The 21,899-nt window shown below is 35.5% G+C and overlaps 1 protein-coding gene across 6 annotated transcripts in view; it reads right to left on the bottom strand.

Annotated features, from left to right (window-relative positions):
• The window catches only part of RALYL (RALY RNA binding protein like), an 867,550-nt gene that overhangs the window by 63,391 nt on the left and 782,260 nt on the right, over positions 1 to 21,899 (bottom strand). For 5 of the 6 annotated variants that reach the window (XM_061172228.1, XM_061172227.1, XM_061172226.1 and 2 more), the window contains 2 exons: positions 17,263 to 17,376; positions 3,447 to 3,703 (listed from right to left, as the gene is read on the bottom strand). In XM_061172228.1, the coding sequence (XP_061028211.1) occupies positions 3,492 to 3,703; positions 17,263 to 17,376 (326 nt within the window). In that variant the 3' untranslated portion in view covers positions 3,447 to 3,491. Of the gene's footprint in view, positions 1 to 3,446; positions 3,704 to 17,262; positions 17,377 to 21,899 lie in introns of those variants that run through there. The other variant, XM_061172229.1, reaches the window with a different exon arrangement.

The following is a 21,899-nucleotide window of genomic DNA, read 5'->3' as shown; positions in this document are numbered from 1 at the left end:
ACTGTATCCTTGCTGAATCTGTAATCATACCCACTCTTCAAAAAGAAAAGATTTGTGTTTTTACTTTCCTTTTCAGGAACCAAGGTTGATTTGGTTCATGTGGTCTGGAAAAGAGAAAATAGTAGACAACAGAACAGGGAATTTTCTCTTGGCCAATCACTGGGGGGGACTCCCCAGTCTCCATTTAGACTGCAGGGACTGAGGGCTACACTCACCCTCACTCATTGTTTTCCAAGTTTTAGAAATGAAATGAGATACTAGAGATAGTATCCTTACCTCTCATTAGCTAAACCCCCAATTATAATGCAGGAGTTGAGGGAGAAAACCTGAGAACCTCCAGGCAGCAATAGTTCTAATCAGTTACTTTCTGTGTGTTTAGAACATAAACCAAACACCATGGTTTGGCTTTGTTCCCTTGGCTGCATGCTCAACCCTTGCTCTTTCAGACATGGTGTTCCTGGAACACAGACTCACTCAGAGGAAAGATCAAACAAAATGGATTTTAGAAATTTCTGACCTAACCTTACTATTTTGCAGATAAGAAAGTTGAGACTCAGAGAAGTTATGTTTAAGGTGAATCAATTAGATTGGTTAGTGACAGATCTGGGACTAAAATGGGCCTTTCTATCTCTTTCATGACAGCTGTCTTACTCTTGTACTTCTATCTGATATTTGGAGTGATTTCATGCACATGTAGATGAGCCATCTTGCATCTGAGCCTCTCAGTTCATTGAATTCTTCATATGCAGTGACTTTTCTTCTGATTCCACTTCCATCACCCCCTCCCATGGATTTTCTCATCACCTAACTGTCACTCCTCTGAAATATCTCAGTCTCTGAGTACAACCATTGCTTTTCTTTTATTCATTTCCTTTCCTTTCCTCTGGTCCTTAACGGTATAGGGACTTCTATTCCCTTTGTGCCTCTGTTTTCTCCTTCTCAGCCCCCTCCTATGTTCCCCTCCTTCCCTGCTCAACAGTGGTTCTCAAAGAGAACCCCAGACTGGCAGCATCAGCATGACTTGGGAACCCATTAGAAATGTGAATTCCCAGACACACTCAGCATACGGAATCAGAAACTCTTGGAATGGGACACAGCAATATGTGTTTTAGCCATCTGGAATGGGAATTAACAAACTCCAAGTTATTCTGATGCACCTTAAAGCTTGCAAACTACTACTCTTTAATTCTTGGTCTCTAGCCTCAACTGGCTATGGACACTAACCATCAATCTTTATATGTTTTCCAAATTAGTGATCTTCTATGTTTTCCATACTCGCTTCTTCAAATCTTCTCCTTTCTCCTTAAATCTGTGACAATGCCCATCTCTCCTCACTCTCCAGAGATTATCACCCTCTGACTTACAGTTCGTGCTTGAATTCCCTCAAGCACCTGCCACCAAATCTTCAGACTTACTACGGTTTGTTGCAATGAAAGAGTGTCCCTCTTCATGTCGAAGGCCAGCCTATACATACACCTGTGTCCTAAATTCCTTTCTCGTCAGCACTGGGGACTTTCTTTCTCCTCAGCAAGTTCTCTCTCTCCTGGCACCTTCCATCCAATTTCAATTTAAATTCACGCACTTAGGGATTTTGATTCTAAGTGTGATAAAAGCACTGTAGGGTTTTATGCAAGGGAGTAGCATTACCTGGTATACAGTTTAAAAAGATTTTTATCCTGCTTGTGTGGAGAATGGATTGCATGGGCTGAAGCAAAAAAATCAGTTTAGCTATAGTGGAGATGTAACTAGCTTTGGGCTATGATTTGGAGGTAGAATGAATGGGGGAAGGTGGAGCGAATCAAAGGTAATCGTCGTCTTTTTGGTTTTTAACAACTGTGTGGATAATGATGCTGTTTACCAGGAAGAGGAAGGCTGGAAAGTAATAAGATGGCTGGAAAAAAATCAAGACTGTTTCTGGCATGTTAAGTTTCAATTTTTTATTGAACATCTTTGAAGAGAGAGGCATCTACTTGAGTCTAGAATTCCAGGAAGAGATGAAAAGTAGAAATATAGATTTAGGAATCTTTGGCCTATAAATAATACTCAAAGCTCTGGTGTTTGATGAAGTTACCTTGTGAAAGTGTGTAGAAAGAGAAGGTGGCCCATGACAAAGCCCTGGGCTATTCCATTATTTAGTGGGAATATGGAGGGAAAGTTTCTAGCACGGGTGAATGAGAATGAACAACTAGTATTCTGAGAAATTCTCCTAACCAGTTTTCAGCCAAATTCTGCTGACAGGTTAATTAAAATAGGAACGGAGAGGCAACCATAGGTAATGGCAACATGGAGGCCTCCAGAGACCTCAACAAAAGCAGTCACAACGAGATGGTGACAACAAAAGTCTGATTAGAATGGCTTGAGGAACTTATGCTGTTGGATTAAAGTCCTGCCTAAGGAGAAGTTGAGAAACTTGTTAGTCTTTCATTCTAGTCCCTGCTCAACAGACTCTAGAAAGCAAAACAGTTCTAAAAATATGTACTCAAGTCCTTCAAACTGAGGCAGACTTTTGTAAAAATAAGGGTGGTTGTTAAAGGCTCATATCTGAAAAGTTTAAATAAAGGTACCATGCAATTTAAACAGAACTGGAATGTTAAAAATCAATATAGAATTCCATAAATGAAACTAGGGATAGGGTAGTTACCATGCCAAAACAACAACCACAACAAAATCAGTTAAATAACAGTAGGTATTAAAACAAATTGGAATCTGATATTACCTAGGATAAGTCAAGTTTAATACAATTAGTCCATAGATACTTGAGAGCTGGCAACACACACACACATACACACACATTTGCCTTATTCTTATTAGTCAGTCCCTTTAAGATAGTATATTTAATTTCATGACTGATAAAATATGAGGAGTAGCATTCTCATCAGCATATATTTACCAAGTCCCTGGTGTGTTTATACAGGAAAGAACATCTGGAAATGAGCAGTATAATGATTACAACATTGGGAAAACAAAACATGTAAAGAATCAAGTCTCGGTCAAATCCGCAACTCATAAAAACTGGTTATCAAGCAGCACAGGCACTGAAGATGATAAACTGGTTATACACCAAAGGATCATCTTAGCAGAGTGTATAAAGGGCTGTTGGCCATATAACTAATATAATTATCATCAGTGAGTGACACTACTAAATAAGAGGGGAGCCATGTATCATCCAATAAATTGTTGTTTTGTTACCAGGATATTATACCCATGCACAGTTCATGTGTAGCTGCACAAACACAAGATTCCTTTCATGATGAAGTATTTGAGAAAAAGAATCTTTCATATGAGGCTGTAAATATACCTAATCTCCTATATAATATTCCTGTTCATTCATTTATTCCCTCATATTTTAAATTAGCAAAAATATATTGAGCACTTATTATGTGCAAAGCACTGTCTGAGGTTGCCTTAAATATATGCATGTAAGAAAGAAATAAGCCCCCAATAATTAATCTATATTTTAGAATGAATGAGTCGCTGACATGCTGGTACTATTACCAAAGGGGTGTGGACACCAAATGTTTAGTTCCTACCAGCTCATGACCCCCATCTTCATCGAAGTCCTCCTCTATCCCATCAGTCATCTCTTCTCCATCGGCATCTGGCCCTCCTTCAGCAGGCTCCTCTGTAGAGTGGTCTGCATTCTCTGACACACATTCATCTTGGATCAGCTCTATACTCTCTTCCAATTGCTTCTTCTGAGCTTCTGGTGGGGGGGGAAAAAGCAAATGACTACTACTTTGGGTTGCTCATGAGCCATTTGGATAAACCATGAAAAAACAGCCTATGAATGGGTAAACTCTATAATATTAAGTGTGTGAGGAAGATAAAGTAATATTACGTTAAGGTTGAATTTATTCAGTCATGTAAATTATGTTCATATCTCTGTGTATTTACATGTAAGCATATTATTTTTTAACAGAATTAGCAAAAAATTGGGGAATGCAGATGGTACTTGTATATAAAGAAACAAAGATTTACATAAACAGATTGATCTTTCTGGTGATATATAGTCCTTTCTGATAAGGATGTTCTCTCTAAGGAGAAAATACAGCAAAAAAAAAAAAAAAAAAGAAAATCAGCTAAAACATAGAATTTGTTCACTCAAGGAAGGAAGATGAAGAAAGCTCTCACTGACAAGTTCAAACCTAAGTGAAGAAGACAAAAACTCACTGAGGAAAAAAGTACCAAAGCTGATATGTTGGCTGTCAACAACATGTCCATGTGAACAATCCTTTGATATTTTACTCTAAATTCTGTTGGTAGATGTGGTTAACCACAAGGGTTAAAAATAAAATTCTGGTGTAAGAGAGCCCGCGTTCAATGTCGAGCTTCATCATTTACAAGCTTTGCGATGCTGAAATGATAAACCCTCCTTGTGCCTCAGTTTTCTCATCCACACAATTAGGATAGATAGATTTTAACTTTCAGGGCCTAGAGTAGTAAATCAAAGTGTTTAGTTTAGTGATTTGCAAATAGTAAGTGCTCAAAAAATGAAGCTACATTCTACATTAACAGAATTCCCTCTAATGCCAGGGTGTGTGCATTTCGTTCACAGAAATTTGCCCAAATGGGAATTATGCTGACAACATAATAATTATTTCCCCTAGTGGTTGGTTTTCTTCTCTTGTGAAAATACCAAGAAGCACTGGGTATTGAATAAATGAGATTATCTTATGTACCTCCTTCTCTTATTCCCATGTGTACATGACTATGTCAAAAGCTATGTGCTTTTCACACTCATTTTGATTATTATTATTTTATCAGATGATTATCCCATTATTCGAGTTTTAAAAGATGTTGCACTTTGAGTTTATTTATTTATATTTTACAGCAATAAGGATAGTTTATAGAGCCAAAATATTTTGCGGTATTCATTCTTGGTCTTTTTCGTAATGTGCTTTAAAAGGAAAATAAGCATTGTTATATACATTTTGACTCAGCACAAATCTTTTCAAACATAACTAATATGTAAATCAATAAATGGATAAACATTATGTATAAGTAAGCAGATATCCTCTCCTATAAATTGTTTAAAATTGTAATAATAGTTACTTATATAAATACAGGCATAACTCCAAGGAGATATTGCGGGTTCAGGGTTCAGTTCCAGACCACTTTTTTTCTGTTCTTTGCTGTACACCTGAAACTAACACAATATTGTAAATCAACTATATTTTAATTTAAAAAAAAGCTGTGATGGGCAGACTAGTGAGAGCACTGAAAAGTTTGGAATCCTCTGATATTAATCATGCCTTATGCTCCACCCTGTTGCCTCTGTATCACTGATCCTGGAAGACACATGGATTTGGCTACTCTAGTTTGATCTTCCACTCTTTCTCCTAAAAGAGGTTTTTGTACTTATCACCTGACCCCCTCACTTCTAGCCACTCTGGGTCACTACGTTGGTGGTTCAAATGCCCTAACTCTCAAGTCCTGGTGTTGGTATTTTAAGAAAAAAAAATGAATGAAGGTCTGGGATTGGATAATTATTATTCTATTTAAAAAGTCCCTAATATTACAACTTTTCCTAAAGTCAAACTTTCTCAATTTTAAGTCATTGTGTTTATTCTTTTGTTATAACACACAAACGGGCTTCTGGTTAAAATTCATATTATATTGGAAATTCATTTGGTCTGACATATCTATTTCTTCTCTAATGACTTCAGAAATATATGTTCTCTAAGAACCGTCACTTTTTGATGTTGAAAGTTATATTGTTTCTTTTTTTTTTCCTCTAGAAAATCTCTGGTCCTAAAAGTGTAATGGATTTTCAGAGAATATATGTAGGACCAGATCTCGGAGTTGTGTAGTCCTCATTTGGCTTTGTGTAACAATTTGCTTCAGTTATCTTTGGAATCCAAGTTGACTTTCCTGATCTTCTTAGTTGAATACAATCCCTCCTCCTTTGATCAACCAAAACGTGGATCAGATAGTTCTGTTGTTGTCTTCTCCTTTTCTCATTAGTGTTTAAGCTTTCTTGAAACTTGAGCTATTGCCTCAAAAGGTCATTATCACACTCTAAGGGGATAATAAAGATATCAATCTTTTATAAAGTGAAAAGTGCAATACTAGTCAGTTATCAAGAAATATTTTGATGTTCTATGTACCCCTCATTGAATGCCTTATACAGAGAAGAGATAAGGTATTAGAGAGAATATAGGATTTGAGATCCACACTTTTGTTAATTACTAGTTCTATTAACCGTAATTTTCTTTTCTAAAAAATGAGCATAAAGATGACATCTTTCAGAAGGCTACAGTATGCTCAAATGAGGAAAAAGAGAGGAATGCGTTTTTTAAACTATAAAGGGCACACAAACATGTTCTCTTAAGAGGTTCAAAATAGTTCTTGAGTTGAATCTATATTGATTACTTGATTGCTATAGATAAGTTGTCCATATCAAAATAATTCATCACTACTGATCATTAAGAATCATATATTACAAAGACAATTTTGGCTTTGACCTGGTCCCTTAATTTCTGTTTAGGCAGACATAGTGTTTTAAGTTACTCTGTTTTGTGTATTAATATACAACATACCTGTAATTCCTCTGATGACCTATTTCAAAGGCAGCTGTGTATTAATATAGTTCATTGCAAAAACATCCTATAACATTCTCATTCATCCATTCATTAATTTGAAAGCTAGATGCATGGAAGACATTATCTGGGTTGAGAAAAAAAGCTTAATTATAATGGCAATTGATTCATAGGAGTTTAACAGAAATACAATCAGTCTGTGCTTTAGTAATGTGGCCACCATAGATTTTTGTCATTATTTCAATGGGAAATGTTATAATCACTAAGCAGTTATAGGGTTCATGAAAAAAATCACACATGAAAGCATATTTTGTTTATAAAATTGTTGGTTCACAGTTTACCAAGCAGTTTTGATCCAGTTATTATCTTGTTGAAATAGAAAGAAACAAAGCAACTTGTTCTATTTTTATGAATAATTATCTAATTCTACTTCTATTAGAAATGAGTAGTTTATTAGTAGTTGTTCGTTTTTTAGTTTATTCTTAACTTCATAACAGTCTCCTTATCTGCATAATTCTTTTTCTACTTCTCACTTTTACTTTTTATTGTGTGTGTGTGCGTGTGTGCACGCACACGTGTGCATGCATTTATGTCTCTACTACTGAAGCTTCTTTGGGGCAGACACCTTTTTATACGTTTTTGTATCCCTGGTGGCTCAGAGGCTTACATGTAAATTAAATATTTGTTGAATATATTCATGAATTTTTGTGGAACTAAAAAGCGAAAATAAATGTCTGGGTATCAAATCCTTTTCATAGAGTCACAGTGATTTTTGAATTTGGCACCATGGTACCAAAAATACAAATTCAAAGAACCTAAAAGAAACCTCCTTGAAACATTCTACACAAGAGCCCCACACCACTAAGGCAAAATCAATCGTGGGGTATGAGAATTTCTGAGAGGAAAATTGTTCATGTTTATAACTGACAAGTCTCCAGGAGAAAAATAAACTATGAAGTCTTCAAGTGCTTGCGGGAGGAGGGCTGCCTTTGAACACTGGCATTTTTTTGAGTCTTTGTTGACTTTTTAAGTCAGAGTGAGGGACAACCACAACATTTCTTTTGTGAGAAAAGTGAGTTAGTTTTAGATTTTTAAAAGAATATATCAGGAACCAAAAAGTTAGCAGCTTGTGCCTAAAAGATATCTCTAATATTATATAAATTATGAATTTCAACAGAAAAAAGTTTATTTTGGCTTCAAGTTAGTAAGTGCTTACAAAGTGCTGACTATGGGACATTCATTACCTTTAGGCCTTGAAATATCCTGAAGGGCAGGCTTATTTATCATTTTTCCAGAAGGAGAAATTGAGGCATACATATATTCAGTAAGGTGCCCACAGTTACTATATACAAGAGTTGAAATTACCACCTAAGGTTTTCTGACTCCATAGCCTGGGCTGCTTTCTAATATATCTCTAGAAAAAAAGCCTAATATGACATACCAGAGGAGTGTTTTGAATCTCTTCAGGAACCAGACAATTTTTTTTTGAGGTTTTAATTTTTTTTAATTAAAAATTATTTTTACTGAAGTATAGTTGGTTTACAATGTTGTGTTAATTACTTCTGTGCAGCAAAAATATTCAATTATATACACATTCTATTTGTAACTATTCTTTTCCGTTATGGTTTATCATAGGTTATTGAGCATAGTTCTCTGTGTTATACAGTAGGACCTTGTGGTTTATCCATCCTATATATAACAGCCTACATCTGGTAACTCCAGCCTCCCACTCCATCCCTCCCCCAACCCCCACTCCCTTGGCAACCACCAGTCTGTTCTCTATGTCCATGATTCTGTTTCCATTTCCTAGATAGGTTCATTTGTGTCATATTTTAGATTCCATGTATAAATGATATCATATGGTATTTATCTTTCTCTTTCTGACTTACTTCACTTAGTATGAGAATCTCTAGTTGCACCCATGTTGCTGCAAATGGCATTATTTCATTCCTTTTAATGGCTGAGTAGTATTCCATTGTATATATGTACCACATCTTCTTTATCCATTCATCTGTTGATGGACATTTATGTTGTTTCCATGTCTTGGCTATTGCAAATAGTGCTGCTATGAACATAGGGGTGCATATATCTTTTTGAATTATAGTTTTGTCTGATGTATGCCCAGGAGTGGGATTGCTGGGTAATATGCTAATTCTATTTTTAGTTTTCTGAAGAACTTCCATACTGTTTTCCACAGTGGCTGCACCAACTTACATTCCCATCAACATGTAGGAGGGAAGAACCAGACAATTTTAAATTCAAGAATGAAGAAATCTGCTTAGTTAGAAGCACATGTTCAAACTAAACAATGGCTATCAAAGGAAACGAAGTGCAAGTGACAGGTAAATACTTCTGTTTAAGGGAAAATGCCTCAGGCTTTAAAAAGCCCTGAAAGGAAAGAATTTGATATAAAAGTTTAATCCTCATATTCAAATATTTTTTTTCTGTACCTCTCATTTCTATTTCAACATGTATATATGATTTAGAAGGCAAGTTAGAATTGTTGGGATTTATGTTCAAAGCATTTTTATTAAATTCAGTTTGCTGTAGAGCTATTATCATTAATATAACTTTGAAAATTGGTTGAGTTGGCAATTAAGTTTTTTGACATGCTGGCTTAATTGCTAGCTAATTGCTAGCTGTATTGTACTTAGCAGATGGTTGGAAAGAATGTTGATATAAAAACAGTCACATTATTCATCAGAGCCAGCTAGTAGCCTCAAACTATTGTTTTCACATTGCAGTATAAACTGTATTTTTTAAAAATTCTACAATACCTGTGTATAATATGAATTTAACTCAATGATTCCAGTAAATGCCATTTAGAAAGATGCACTTATTATGGCCGGTGTCACTGGTGACATAAATGAGCATTAGGAAAGGTGTGCAGGAGGAATGCTTTTAGATTAAAATACCAGTTTCATAAGTACATTCCTGGTGAAAATGACCTCAAAGTTGTTCACAAGAAGTATTCTCGATAGTTGAGGTGACCATAGATTCAATATAAATCACTTTAAAAAATTACTGAGATATTGTGTTTATTTAAATCTCACAATAATTTTAAGGAATAGATATTATTTTACCCATTTTATACATTTTATAATGACCTTTCCAAATTTTATGCAGGTAGTAAGTTCTGGGACTAGGTCTCTAGTAGGATGTGAACCTAGTTCTGTTTGATTCCCAAGTCTGGGGCCTTGGATGTTTTAGTAGTGTAAATCTATTTGCCCCAAGGAAGATGAGTTAGGGAGGAACTAGAAGTGTAGATAACAGCTAAAAGTTCTTAAAAAAAAAAAGGTGACTGCAAGAGAGCAAGTGAGCGGGCTTGGGTATCAGCAGTACCATTGAGAAAATAGAAGGGATGGAGTAAAAAGATGCCAAAAGCCAGATTTTGCAATACTGGCTATAGTAGGAATAGAAGATGATATCGAGGTTGGCAATGTGATTGACAGGATTTATGTAATGGTGATGTGACAGAGGCAGGGTGCAGAGAGAAGAGTATATTTAGAAGAGAAAGAGTTTAATTTTTAAAGACTATGATTGAGTTGTTATTAAGAAAGCCTTAATGTTCCCCTCAGCTTGATTGCACTTTTGACAGACTCCATTCTGATTATGGGCCCTGACCTCCTTTTTCTTACAGCATTTACTTTAGAAACCTTGCACTTGTAAATTCTTTCTATGCCCCTTTGAGTTGTACATCTTTTATAACCCAGGCATGTCTTTTCAATACCTGGAGGCTCTCCCTTTGAAATGTAATCATCAGAAAAAGATAGGACTCCTGGCTCCCAGTCTCTGTGGGCCAGTAGGAGCCTAACTTTCATAGAGTCAATCAGCAAACATGGATGGCCTCACCATATTGATCAACCTCCCTACTAACATCCTCTAATACTTTTCAGTCAGCTCACTCTTGCATTTAAAAACCCTCCTACCTTTTGTTTTGGTAGAGCTGAGTTCAATTTCCATCCCCTATTGCAATAATTTTGACCCCTATTACAATAGTCTTGAATGAAGTCTTCCTTGCCATTTTTAACAAGTGTCCAGTGACACCTGAGGGATGGCCACTGGAGCTCTCTAGGAAGCAGTTGGAAAAGTTTTGATCCATTTGTTAGAGGCAACTCAATCTCTTTTTTCCCCCATAAATTGAGCTTCTTTAAAACATTTAATTTTTGTAGTTAAATATTTCTACAAGACTTGTTAATGAAAACAGTAGTCTTCTCTTCCCATTTGCTTACCATTTCCAGCTCTTTAAGAGATTTATACTCACTTAGCTGATTCTTTTAAATATGTGCCCTCATATTTCTAAATAGCATGTTTATATTGCTACTTCTTGATTAGTTTTATACACTATCTATTAACATCACCCTTGGAAAGCTGAGGATTCAGCTTACTTCCCATCCCCACTTACGTCCCATCTCCCTCAAGAGTTATATTGTAAATTGTATTAGATCAATTTTCAGTTTTGACATAAATTTAAAAATGTAAATGCATTGGGCAGCTAAGTTGTTAGTATATAATGAATAATTTGTTCTTTTCCAAACAATATTTGACTTTCTTTGGAATTAAAAATTGCCTTAGGTTGTTTGTTTGTTTTAAACTTGGTACTTGTACTAAGTACATGTACTCCTTTCTATATGCTTAAACAAACTTACTTGTCCCTCAACCAGATGTGTAAATCTCATCTCAACCAATTCACTTCCCCAACTATTAGCCGCTGAATCCATTTCATCTTCTTGAAAAAGTCTCTCCCAGAACTTTTGAACAGGTCTGATCTGTACTCATTACTTTCCAGGTCTCTTTCACAGCTCATATGCTAGAATCTTCTTTATCATTATCCTGAGGATTCCCTTTGCCTTTGGATTACCTGCTTTGGGAAAGTCATGTTATTCTGTTTCTTGGTTTCACTCCTTGTTTTGGTGAAGTATATCTTCAGTAATTGTCAGAGAAAGGGTGAATTGGAGGTAAGTTTTTTAAGTCTTGTACATCTGAAAATATCTTCAATCTACCCTCACTTTTTAATAGTTTGGGAATTAGGTATAGAATTGTAGGTTGCAAGAGGATGTTTTCATTGCCTTCTAGCTTTTAGTGTGGCTGCTGAAAGGCCCATTGGCATTCTGATTTGTTTCCTTATATAAAAACTGTTCTCTCTCTTTTCCTCTCTGTCTGTCTGGAAGCTTGTAGGATCTTCTCTTTGCCCCTATGCTATGAAATATCACAGTTTTATGCTTTGAAGCACATCTGTTTTCATGCCCTGTTTCAGGTACTCAGGGGATCCTTTCAATCTGGTTAACTATGTTCTTCAGTTTTGGTTATTTCTTCCCCCGAAAAAATTGTTTTTGGATGCTCCTTCTCTTTCTTTCTGAAACCCTGTTTTTCAGATAGTCATCCAGTAACTTTCATATCCTTCCCTTCCGATTTTCCACCTGAATTTTCTTCTGTATTGTCTGGGCGAGTTTCCCCAATTTTGTCTTTCAATCCTGTTTATTTGTGCTATTGTATGTTAATTTCTAAAAGCTCTTTTATCTGCCCTTTAAATACTGAGTTTTAGTCTTGTGTTCTTATTTCATGAATGCAATACCTTCTCTTTCTCTCTGAGGGTATTAATCAGTGGTTTGTTATTTTTTTTTTTTATTTTGAAGTTTTATTCTTCCTGCACAATCTGTTTCCTTCTATTTTTAATTATTTTTCTCTTCTTTTTTTTGTATTTGCTTTTTACATTAAATGTTTTCTGCCATCTGGTGAACCTTGTCTGTTTGTATTAAGACTGGGATATTAAAATATGGATGGGAAGCTTTGTAAGCATAATGGGGATATCGTTTCTGCAGGGTGATCTTGTTGACTATTTCTTTGGGTGGCATCCATGCCAACATCTTTAAATCTTTTCTCTTCAGCTGCTCATATTCCCAACTAAAACCTCTCCTAGTGTCCTGCCAGTAGTCTGGCAGCTAAAGGGGAGGAGAATGTTTGGAATTTCTGTAGTAATTGTGTAAACTTCTGCTTTTCTCCCCATTTTTAACTGCTCTCAAATTTGTTTGTTGTCTATTAGCCCTGAGATATGCTGTTTTAGCTTTTCTAGAGGAAACTTCTCAAGGCTTCTAGTGGGCCAGGGACAGTTGGGAATGGTAACACAGGAATCTGTTTCTTTAACAGACTTTCAGCCATTTATACCCGCTTTTCCAGAGGAATATAATGGCTTTGATTCTGAGCCTTTGGGGAGTTCTGTGGTTAAAACTGGACTTATTTCTAGAATGTGATAAGTCAGGTACACTTCTCCATCTGCTGTTTAGCTTCTAAAATTTTGTTCTCATTTTTTTTTATGCCTAGGGATTTTCATTTTTTAAAACTGTCATTATTTTAATGCAGATTCAGGAGGGAGCAGAGCTCAATTCATGTGTTCAGTCCAACATCTGTAACCAGACACATCACCAATCTAATCCAAAGTGTAAGATAGCAGTTAGGTGTTCAGGACAGAACTAGTAGCCACGTTATATGTGGCAGCAGTCAGATCATATCTGGAGCAACGTCTTCCATTCTGAGTACCACACTCTGTAGTTGACAAACTATACAGTGACTAGAGAAGAGAGATGACAATGGTTCAAGATGCAAAACTAAATGACATGAGAAGCAGCTGAAGAAATTACTGATATTTATCTAGAGAAAAGAAGGCGTCAAAGATGCTTTGACCAAGATTTGAATGCAGCTAAGTTGAGCATCTACGGGCCAATTATATTGACTCTATTCAAAAGCTTTGGAAGGGTGAGAATACTACAGCTCTTTTATATATTTAGTTGGCTGTTACATCCACAAGGGATTAGATATTAAGCTTGGTTTCAGGGGACATAAAAAGAGTAACTGAACCAAGTGAAAGCAAAGTCCATTTTGGCTCCGTATAAGGAGAACTTACCATAGGAGTCTGAGACACAAATATGATCAAGCACCAAGCAAGTAACATAAATGTGTAAATTGGCTGGATAAAGGTATTAGCAAACTGAAAAGTGCATGCCATGTATAATATGGCAGCAGTATTGAAAGATTCCAATTTTTCAAAAGAAGTTATATATCTTGACATTTATCTGTAATATTCTAATTCTTGGACATTAATTTATTAAAAAAATTCTGTATCTTTTACCAAACATATGGGCAGGATGAATTTATCCTGATGGGACTGATGTGTGACCTCTCTAGTGGTTAGGTCTAATGGATAGGGTAGGTTGGCTATTCTCATTGGAATTGTCCAAGTGAGTTTGGCTGGTCATATAGGAAGCATATCACTGAGAATAAAGTTGAATTAAAGAATGTCTAATTGCCTTTTCATATTAGAGAGTCTTTGCCTGAAATTTGATTTTTTAAAAGATGTCATTGTTCATTGTACGATACTCAGTCTTTAGTTTTCCTTCTCACTCCTTTCAACCTTTATGGTCATTTTACATCACTGTGTAAACCACATATAAATTGTGGTCTTCATATATGGCAATTTATGATTCTCTTTTAAAAGAATTATCTAGGAATTGTAGGCTAAATTGATATGTGTTATTTGTTGTTTTCAATAATCTATAGTCACCATATCCCAAAGTAATGTTATTTGAATTATTCAAATAGGAAAAAATAACATATGCAGGGTGGATTCATACTAATCATAATTTAAAAGCTGGAATATATGTTTGAGGCCATAGTCCCTTCATACTAATCATAATTTAGAAGCTGGAATATATGTTTGAGACCATAGTCCCTTCATACTAATCATAATTTAAAAGCTGGAATATATGCTTGAGGCCATAGTCCCTTCCTCTAGTTTACATTTGAGGGACTTGAGACCTAGAAAAGTTAAATGACCTGCTAAATCGCGTCCAGTGCATAGTACATGGTGTTGGAAAAGTCAGAAAAGTTAGAGAAAACATGACCTTGTTCTGAGGAAGTTTACAACATCAAAGGAAGAGATAGGATACCATGCAAACATCTATTAGCAGTAATTTAAGGTACAGAGAATCCAAAATGATGTCATTATACCTCGTTACAATTATTCCTGATAGCTTAGGAATTCACTTCAAACGAAAAAGAAAAAAGTGATCCTATGAAACTTGAACTCAGGACAAGCTCCATGCTGTGTGGCTTTATCTTGTTTGTAACGCTCCATCTCCTTCCTGCCACTATTCTATGCTGGAAACTTTCATCATCAAATGACTAAGAGTAAACTAGGAATGAGAGATGTATAAAAGAGCAATAGTGAAGAATAAATGTTAACTACCATATAATTGGCTTGCAACCAAATAAACATTAAAATGGGTGTCTCCTTAAAGTTAATAAGGAAGTATTGAGCACTTAAAAAGAATTTTAATGTATTTCTCTCAACTTTCCATAATGTAGTATTGACTCCATACAGCCCTGCTTTCTTTTAATAAAGAAAATATAGAAAATGATCATCTTATCTCCATAAATATGAATACTGTTCAGGAGACAATTACTATGAAACTGAAATTACAAATTAAATAATTCCATTTTCTTCCTGACATGTTCAAGTAAGAAAGACATAAATATCAAAGGCCTAAGTCTATCATTTTAAAAATAACTGTCTCATGACTGGGAAAGTTTAAACATGTACAAAAATAAGGTGACAGCCTTTCATGAAAATAAAATGCAAGCTTTGAATTTTAGTGTCACGTTTATAGATGATCTTCTAAGAAGATATGTGGAAGGTATTATTCATTGCAGGAAACTGGAAATTATAATATGATGGAATAAGGATCACATTTTTCTCGTTGAGGTGATTTATATTTAAATGAGTTCTCCATAATCCTTTAAACTGAAGTGCAAATTGGTTATCAAAGTCCTTTGCCGTAAGGGTTGTTTTACATAATAATGAATTTCACAGAAGTTCCTCAAAGGGAAATATTGATTTAAGCAACATCACAGCGTATTTCAATTCCAGCAACACTTTAGATTAGTGCCATAGACAGCATATAAAAAACTTTCTAAAATCTAAATTTCTCTATTAAGAAGTGTAGGCAGGATATTTTTTCTCAATAGAAAATATAACAGAAATTTTTAATAAAAATGAGCCTATTTTATCTATTATTTATCTACCATTTCTAATCCACATTAACTTACCAAAAGTTAGTGAGAATCTACCATGTGCTAGGTATATGGCTTATTGTTTTAGAAATAGGCTGCATGATAATAGTAGGAAATATTTGTTTCCTATATATGTTTATGTTACTAACAAGACCAAATAGCACCAATTATTGAGCCTTTACTCTGTGTTAGTTACTGTACTATATAACTTACATGCGCTACTTTACTCATTTCTCACGTTGCCAGGTAGCCATTACTGTCCTCATTTTATAAATGAGAAAACTGAGGCTAAGAAGTTGTGAGGATTTGAACCACAGTATATTTCTTTCACCCATTATGCTGTAACACTACCTCACTGCTGGCTTCTTTTCAGTCTTGAACCCTGCATGCCTCATTACCAGAAGGTAAGCTCTAGTCATCTCCCCAGTGATACAGTCAACAAACAGGCAGGTTCCTATTTGTTGTAACTCAGTGGCCCTAGATCCCAAGTGGTTCTCATCAGTTAGTTGTTACCCAGGTAGCCTCACTTCAGGGAAATCCTGGGACCAACCCCTGGGTGGAACCTGAGATTGTTCCAATGTTCCTATAACATTGGAAGGGGCAGTGCTTTCACTCACAAGACCTGGGTTTGAGACCTAGGTCTATCACAAACTATTTATGTGGCTATGGAAAAGTCAGTTTACCACCTTGAACCTTCGTTTTCTCATCTGCAAAATGCAGAGGCTGGATTTGATCAATGGTTTTCAAAACTGTATTGTTTATTTTTGAAAAAGTGAAGCCCTTTTAGCAAATGAAGTCTTATGTTGAATCTCAACATATAAAACAGATACAGGTAGAGCTACACTGTTTGCAGCCAAGGCTGTGTTTGGAGGAGGCATGAGTTCATCTGCCTCCTGGGTGTCCTTCCAGCACTCATCTCATCTCCAAGGAGCCTCTGAGGCATCAAAGACCCTGCAGAATGCAATTTGCAAATTATGCACTAGCTCATCTCTAAGTTTACGCCAGTTCTCATAGGGTATGATTTTAAAACTGTCTGTTGCCATATAAAAGGGTATTAGAATTTTATTAGCATGGAACGAGGGTCAGGGCAGATAATTCAAAGGAGAGAGGACATTCAGTTAAAGAATTAAGTCAAGTGATGTGGCCTTGGGTGGCCAGGCATACCGTTGATACTGAGATCCTGAAAACGGGTTCTGAAGTTTTGCAGAGTTGCAGCAATGCAAGAGTGGGACTTTATAATCATGGTTTTTGAAATCTGTTAAATTTTGCTGCAGTTAATTTAATGAAATATGAATATAATTTTAGCCCAATAGAACATTTCATTAATTGATTTAATTTTCTTGAAGGTTACTTGATATTGAGATGTAAACTTTTAATTATGATCCAACTGTTACTTATTATTAGCATCAAAATACTTTTCCTTTTTGCTCTTCTTTTTAAAAATATGAATTTTAGGCAAATTGGCTCACCTTCTCTAAAAAGTTAAAAATCAGATTCCATCATTGCAAGTCTAAGCTTAAAGACTGTATTCATGTAACTGTACTAAACTCGATTAAACTCAGCCAGTATCCCCCTGGGCCTGCGCTGTCTCCGTGATTGACACTGTTTCCATGGTTTAATTCTGACATGTCTGTGGCCACAGATCTTTTTCACTTACCTGCCTCCGCCTTCTGCTGCTTCTCAATCTTCTCCAGGCGCCCAAGCAAGGAGTCAATTTTAGTTTTGATCTGGGTTAATTCTTTCTTGATTGTCTGTAATTCATCTGATTTCACTGGAAAGGGGAAAAGGGAAAGAATGCAACAGAACGTCAATTGCACCACGACCCACTTAGAGCACAACTCACAGACACCCCATGTTTTCTCAGGACTGTGTCACATCACATAGGATACTTTCCAATCTTATCTGTTTCTCATTGCTTCCAGGGATCTTGCAATACTGGATGACTTTGCCAATTACAAGCAGTGATTCTCAGCGATGTGAACATTTGATACTAAATCTTTTCACTGAAAGTGTGCAATGGGATAGAGGAATCTAGAAATGTTTTATACACTATCTAAAGATACTAAATTCAGTGCAAATGGTAGAGTAAATCTGTACTGTAAGATGGATTCAGATTGAGGAATGATTAAATCATGACAGGTATGCTTTGAGAACTATGATACTGCTTTGAGGACTATGGTGTAATGTATATTTCAGTGATATTTTTAATCCAGTTCCTTAGTGATTGATTGAAACCAAGACATAACATTTGTCCTCTAAAGAAGTGTCTTAAATGCTAGAGAACTCTCTCCAACTTGCTGTACTTTTGCCACTTTCTTTATTAAAAACTGCAGCAATGGGTTGTGTGTGTCTCTTTTTAAGCCCTGGGACTGGAAGGAAAGGAAATTGACTGAAGTCCCCACTGATATTTTCTACAGTTGTGGTTCCTTTTCCAGGTTTTGAGTGTTTAATGGGACTATCTAAAAATGGGACTAACACCAGATTGACTACTTTTAATTTGGCAAATAAGGATGTTAAACACAACAAACATCCTACTATCAATGATAAGAAAAGGTCAGTTTCCTATTTTAAGGACAATCCTTTCAATGAAGTATGTTTATGTTTATGAAAAATTCACTGCACTGTTCTTATTTTCCCATTTCTTTGAGAATCACTGGAAACTTTGTCATGAACCCTCAATAATGAGATCAAAGATTTTTAAAGCTATAAATCTAGAAGAGCTAAACCTGTCTATGAGCTTTCATTAGGTGAGTTTTTGGGTATCCATGCCTCAGCAGAGAGCTATGCTTCAATATCTGGGGTAAAGATCTTGATTTCAGTCTATTATTCTTTTCTGTCACTTTTTCTTTCAAGTTTATAATAAACTTGGCTTGGATATTCCTGAAGAAATTGAGTGTTTAGTTTGATTGATTCTTTAGTCTTCAGAAATTTTTTATAAGTAGTTACAAATCTAAAGGCAATATATGTTTGCTTGAAATAGAGCTAGTTGTCAACTAAGACATATGATATAATCTATATGATAAATTATGTATCAATATACACTAATTGCTCAAAGGAAGAATAGATTTTTTTCCAATATAAACATGAAAAAACATTTTCTATTATAAAATCAGAAATTTTTCATAACAAGCAGATTTTTTTTTTATGATACAAAATAGTTTGCAAAATAAAAACTACAAGAATAAGCGATCCTGTAGAGAGTTCTTATTATGAAGAACCAGACTGAAAGTGGAACACAGTTTAAAATAGAAAATTGCTCCTATGGCAATTATTTCTAAGACATCAAAGTGCCATTGTTGAATCACAGCTAAATTTGAAACATCATCTGTCACAATTGTAAATTGATTCAGCTTTGAAGAATGATTTTCATTTCCTTTGATGGAAGCATGTCATGTAGTTTTACTTAAACCTATCAAATTTAATAGAAAATATTTTATCTTAAAACATTAGATTTCAGTGCAGGAGAAGTGGGACTGTGGCTGGAAACAAATAGGATGTATTTTTTAGTAAATGAAGTCACTCCTCAGCCCAGAAATGAGGTTGTCTAATTATCTCCTTAAAAAACATAACTAAACAAATCACTAATACCCTATTTAGTAGAAACTATATTGAGACTCATGTCTAACACTGTAGAAATGTCTTTTAAGATCAGAGCGATATCATTATAAAATTTGGGGCTACTTAGTTAATGCGATTCAAGCTTAGATACAGCTAAGGATGTAAACCAGACATCCTATCTGCTCTCTCCTGGTCCCTCCCAGGGAATGTTGAATCAATCTCCAGCCCTGTGCAAACTGCCCAGCTCCAATCTTGGAATGGCTAGCAGCAAATACTCATCATGGTCCTGCAAAACAAGGCTTAGAAATAGTCTTGCTTCTTGAGCAATTGTGCAAGTTGTTTCCTTACTGCATTCAGTGCTCTCCTTGGGAGAAGGCTGCCTGCTCACCTGGACTAGTTGGTTGTAGCCCTGTTGCTCCCTCCTTCAGTTGTATTCATTATCTATAGATGGAATATGGTTTTGTGCTGTTGTGTCTGGTTTCCAGATGATATTGCTGGGATGAGCCACCTCTGTGTCTGATATACTTCTCTTTCCAATCTTTTCTGACTTTTTCTACTTTTGGGAGGCTCCTGTTAACAATTTTTCCACTGCACCATGGATTGAGCTCCTGTCTGTTTTTACTTACTCTATCAAAATAGATGTATATTTTACAACTATAGATTTCCAAACTTAGAATTTTAAAAATCTTTGCAACTTGGATTTCTGATATTTTTTTGAAAATTAAAGTCAGTTCAGAGTTAAGGAGAGTCTTAGGTGTAAAACATCCCTGTCCATTTTCTTTTCTTTTCTTTTTACATCTTTCTTTTCCTATCCATTTCCACTGCACTCTCAATCAGGCTTCTGCTTTTAGTTCACCCGGCCTCTTACATAGTGAACTCAGAGTAATATATATAAAAGTCATAAGTCCTCCTTACTGAAAACTTCCAGAATGTCCCCATTTCTATAGGAAAAAGACCAAAAGCACACATGTACCAACTCTTTAAACTGGTATTTAGGGTCTGCTCCAAAGTGTAATTTCAGGTGTATATTCCATTTCTTATTAAAGCAAACTCTTCACTTGAACAGAACAGCTTAATGCTTAATCTGATAGTATATGGAACCAGATAGACTCTAGTTTGCATCTATGTCCATTGGAGAGTCACTTGTAATCACTAAGATTCAGGTTCCTTATCTTTAACTTCCATCCTTTACCCTAAAGGCTTGTTATAAGAATTTAATGAGATAATGAACATAAAGCACTTTAGCACCATGATTAGAATATCACCAGGCAAAATACACGGTAGAAACAGAAGTTATTATTATTATTATTTACATGCCTATTCCAGCAAAGACTCTTTCTCTCCCCAAATATGTCTACCTGCCTTTTGGAGCTTAGTTTTAGTCTTGCCTCCCCTATTAATTCTTCTTCATTTAACCCACTGGAGGGTGTATCTCTTATCTGTAATCTATTTAACAGCATCTCACATTTACTGCTAGACACATATTGCTAGTTGATTTTTCCTTTATATATCTACTTTTCATATTAACTTGCAAACTTCTTGAGAGTGAAGACCTAATTAGGCATTGAAGAATTTTAGGAGTCACGCTTTTCTGTGTTTTAATAAGCTCCTTCTCCTCTTATTGATTGATGAGGCTCCTGATGCTTACCATGAAGTCCTAGGCTGTGAAGTCTGTCCTCCTTAATTAAAAAATGATATTAACAGGTTTAAGAAGAGATCCTATATCAAATTGGTACCTAATGAAAACTTTTTGTCTTCTCATCATATACCAGATCCACGAAAAATTATTCAGATTCCTGGGTAAATTATTCAGATTTCTGATGATACAACTTTTTAAAAAGAAGGAATATTGGATGGTTGTCTGAAGCAAGACATATTAATGGATTTACCCCATCATAGGCTCTCTACAACCAAATTTTTTGAATGAAGAGAGGGCATCCAATTACTTCTTTCCACTTTCTCTCCCTCCCTCTTTCCCTCCCTCTCCTTCCTTCCTTCCTTAATAGAACTTGCATTCTTAACAGAACTTAGTTCAGTGCATTAAACACAGTAAGAATTACCAAATACCAGAAAATTTGTAGGTATGTGTATGTAGATATGGTTACACTGCACGCCAACTTCAAACAGACCAACAAATTTTATTAAAACCTTTGTGTATGTGCTGGGCACTACTTTTGAGTTGCCTGTCTAATGGGGAGATAGATAAGCAAAGAGGAAGTGCAAAAAGAAAATTAGCATGGAAATATGCCTTTTCTCCAGAAGCACTATGAGGAAAGAATACGAAAGTAACCCATGCCTGTGGTAACAACTCTTTTCCCAATTCCAAATAGTACTCTAAATCCATAATCTTCATTTTTTAAGATACACTGGCAGAGGATATAACACCATCATTTGTATTTATGTAGAGTATTAGTGCGAGTCAGGAGTATTTCTTTTGCTAAAATAATAACGAATACTTTAAATCAACTTGCTGTTATGCAATTTTCCCCTAATATAGACAAGCTAGAAGCTTGGGAAAATGAAATCTAATTACTGAAGATTATGAATACTGCAATTTAAAAATTATGAATTTTAGAATTTGAGAAAATTGCTTTATTTCCCAGCCAGCTCCAAGTTACCATCTCTTGCCTCATCTTCTTGCTTTTCTAATTATCTTAGTCTCTATGTAGTCACACCTGTTCAGTGTCTCTTGAATATGTCTTGTGTTTTCAGACATACATACCTTTGTTTCTATTG

This window comes from Eubalaena glacialis, chromosome 17 (genome assembly GCF_028564815.1).
Source record: "Eubalaena glacialis isolate mEubGla1 chromosome 17, mEubGla1.1.hap2.+ XY, whole genome shotgun sequence".
Classification (NCBI taxonomy): domain Eukaryota; kingdom Metazoa; phylum Chordata; class Mammalia; order Artiodactyla; family Balaenidae; genus Eubalaena; species Eubalaena glacialis.
The sequence above is the reverse complement of the archived record's forward strand: the minus strand, read 5'-3'. Positions and strand labels throughout refer to the sequence as shown.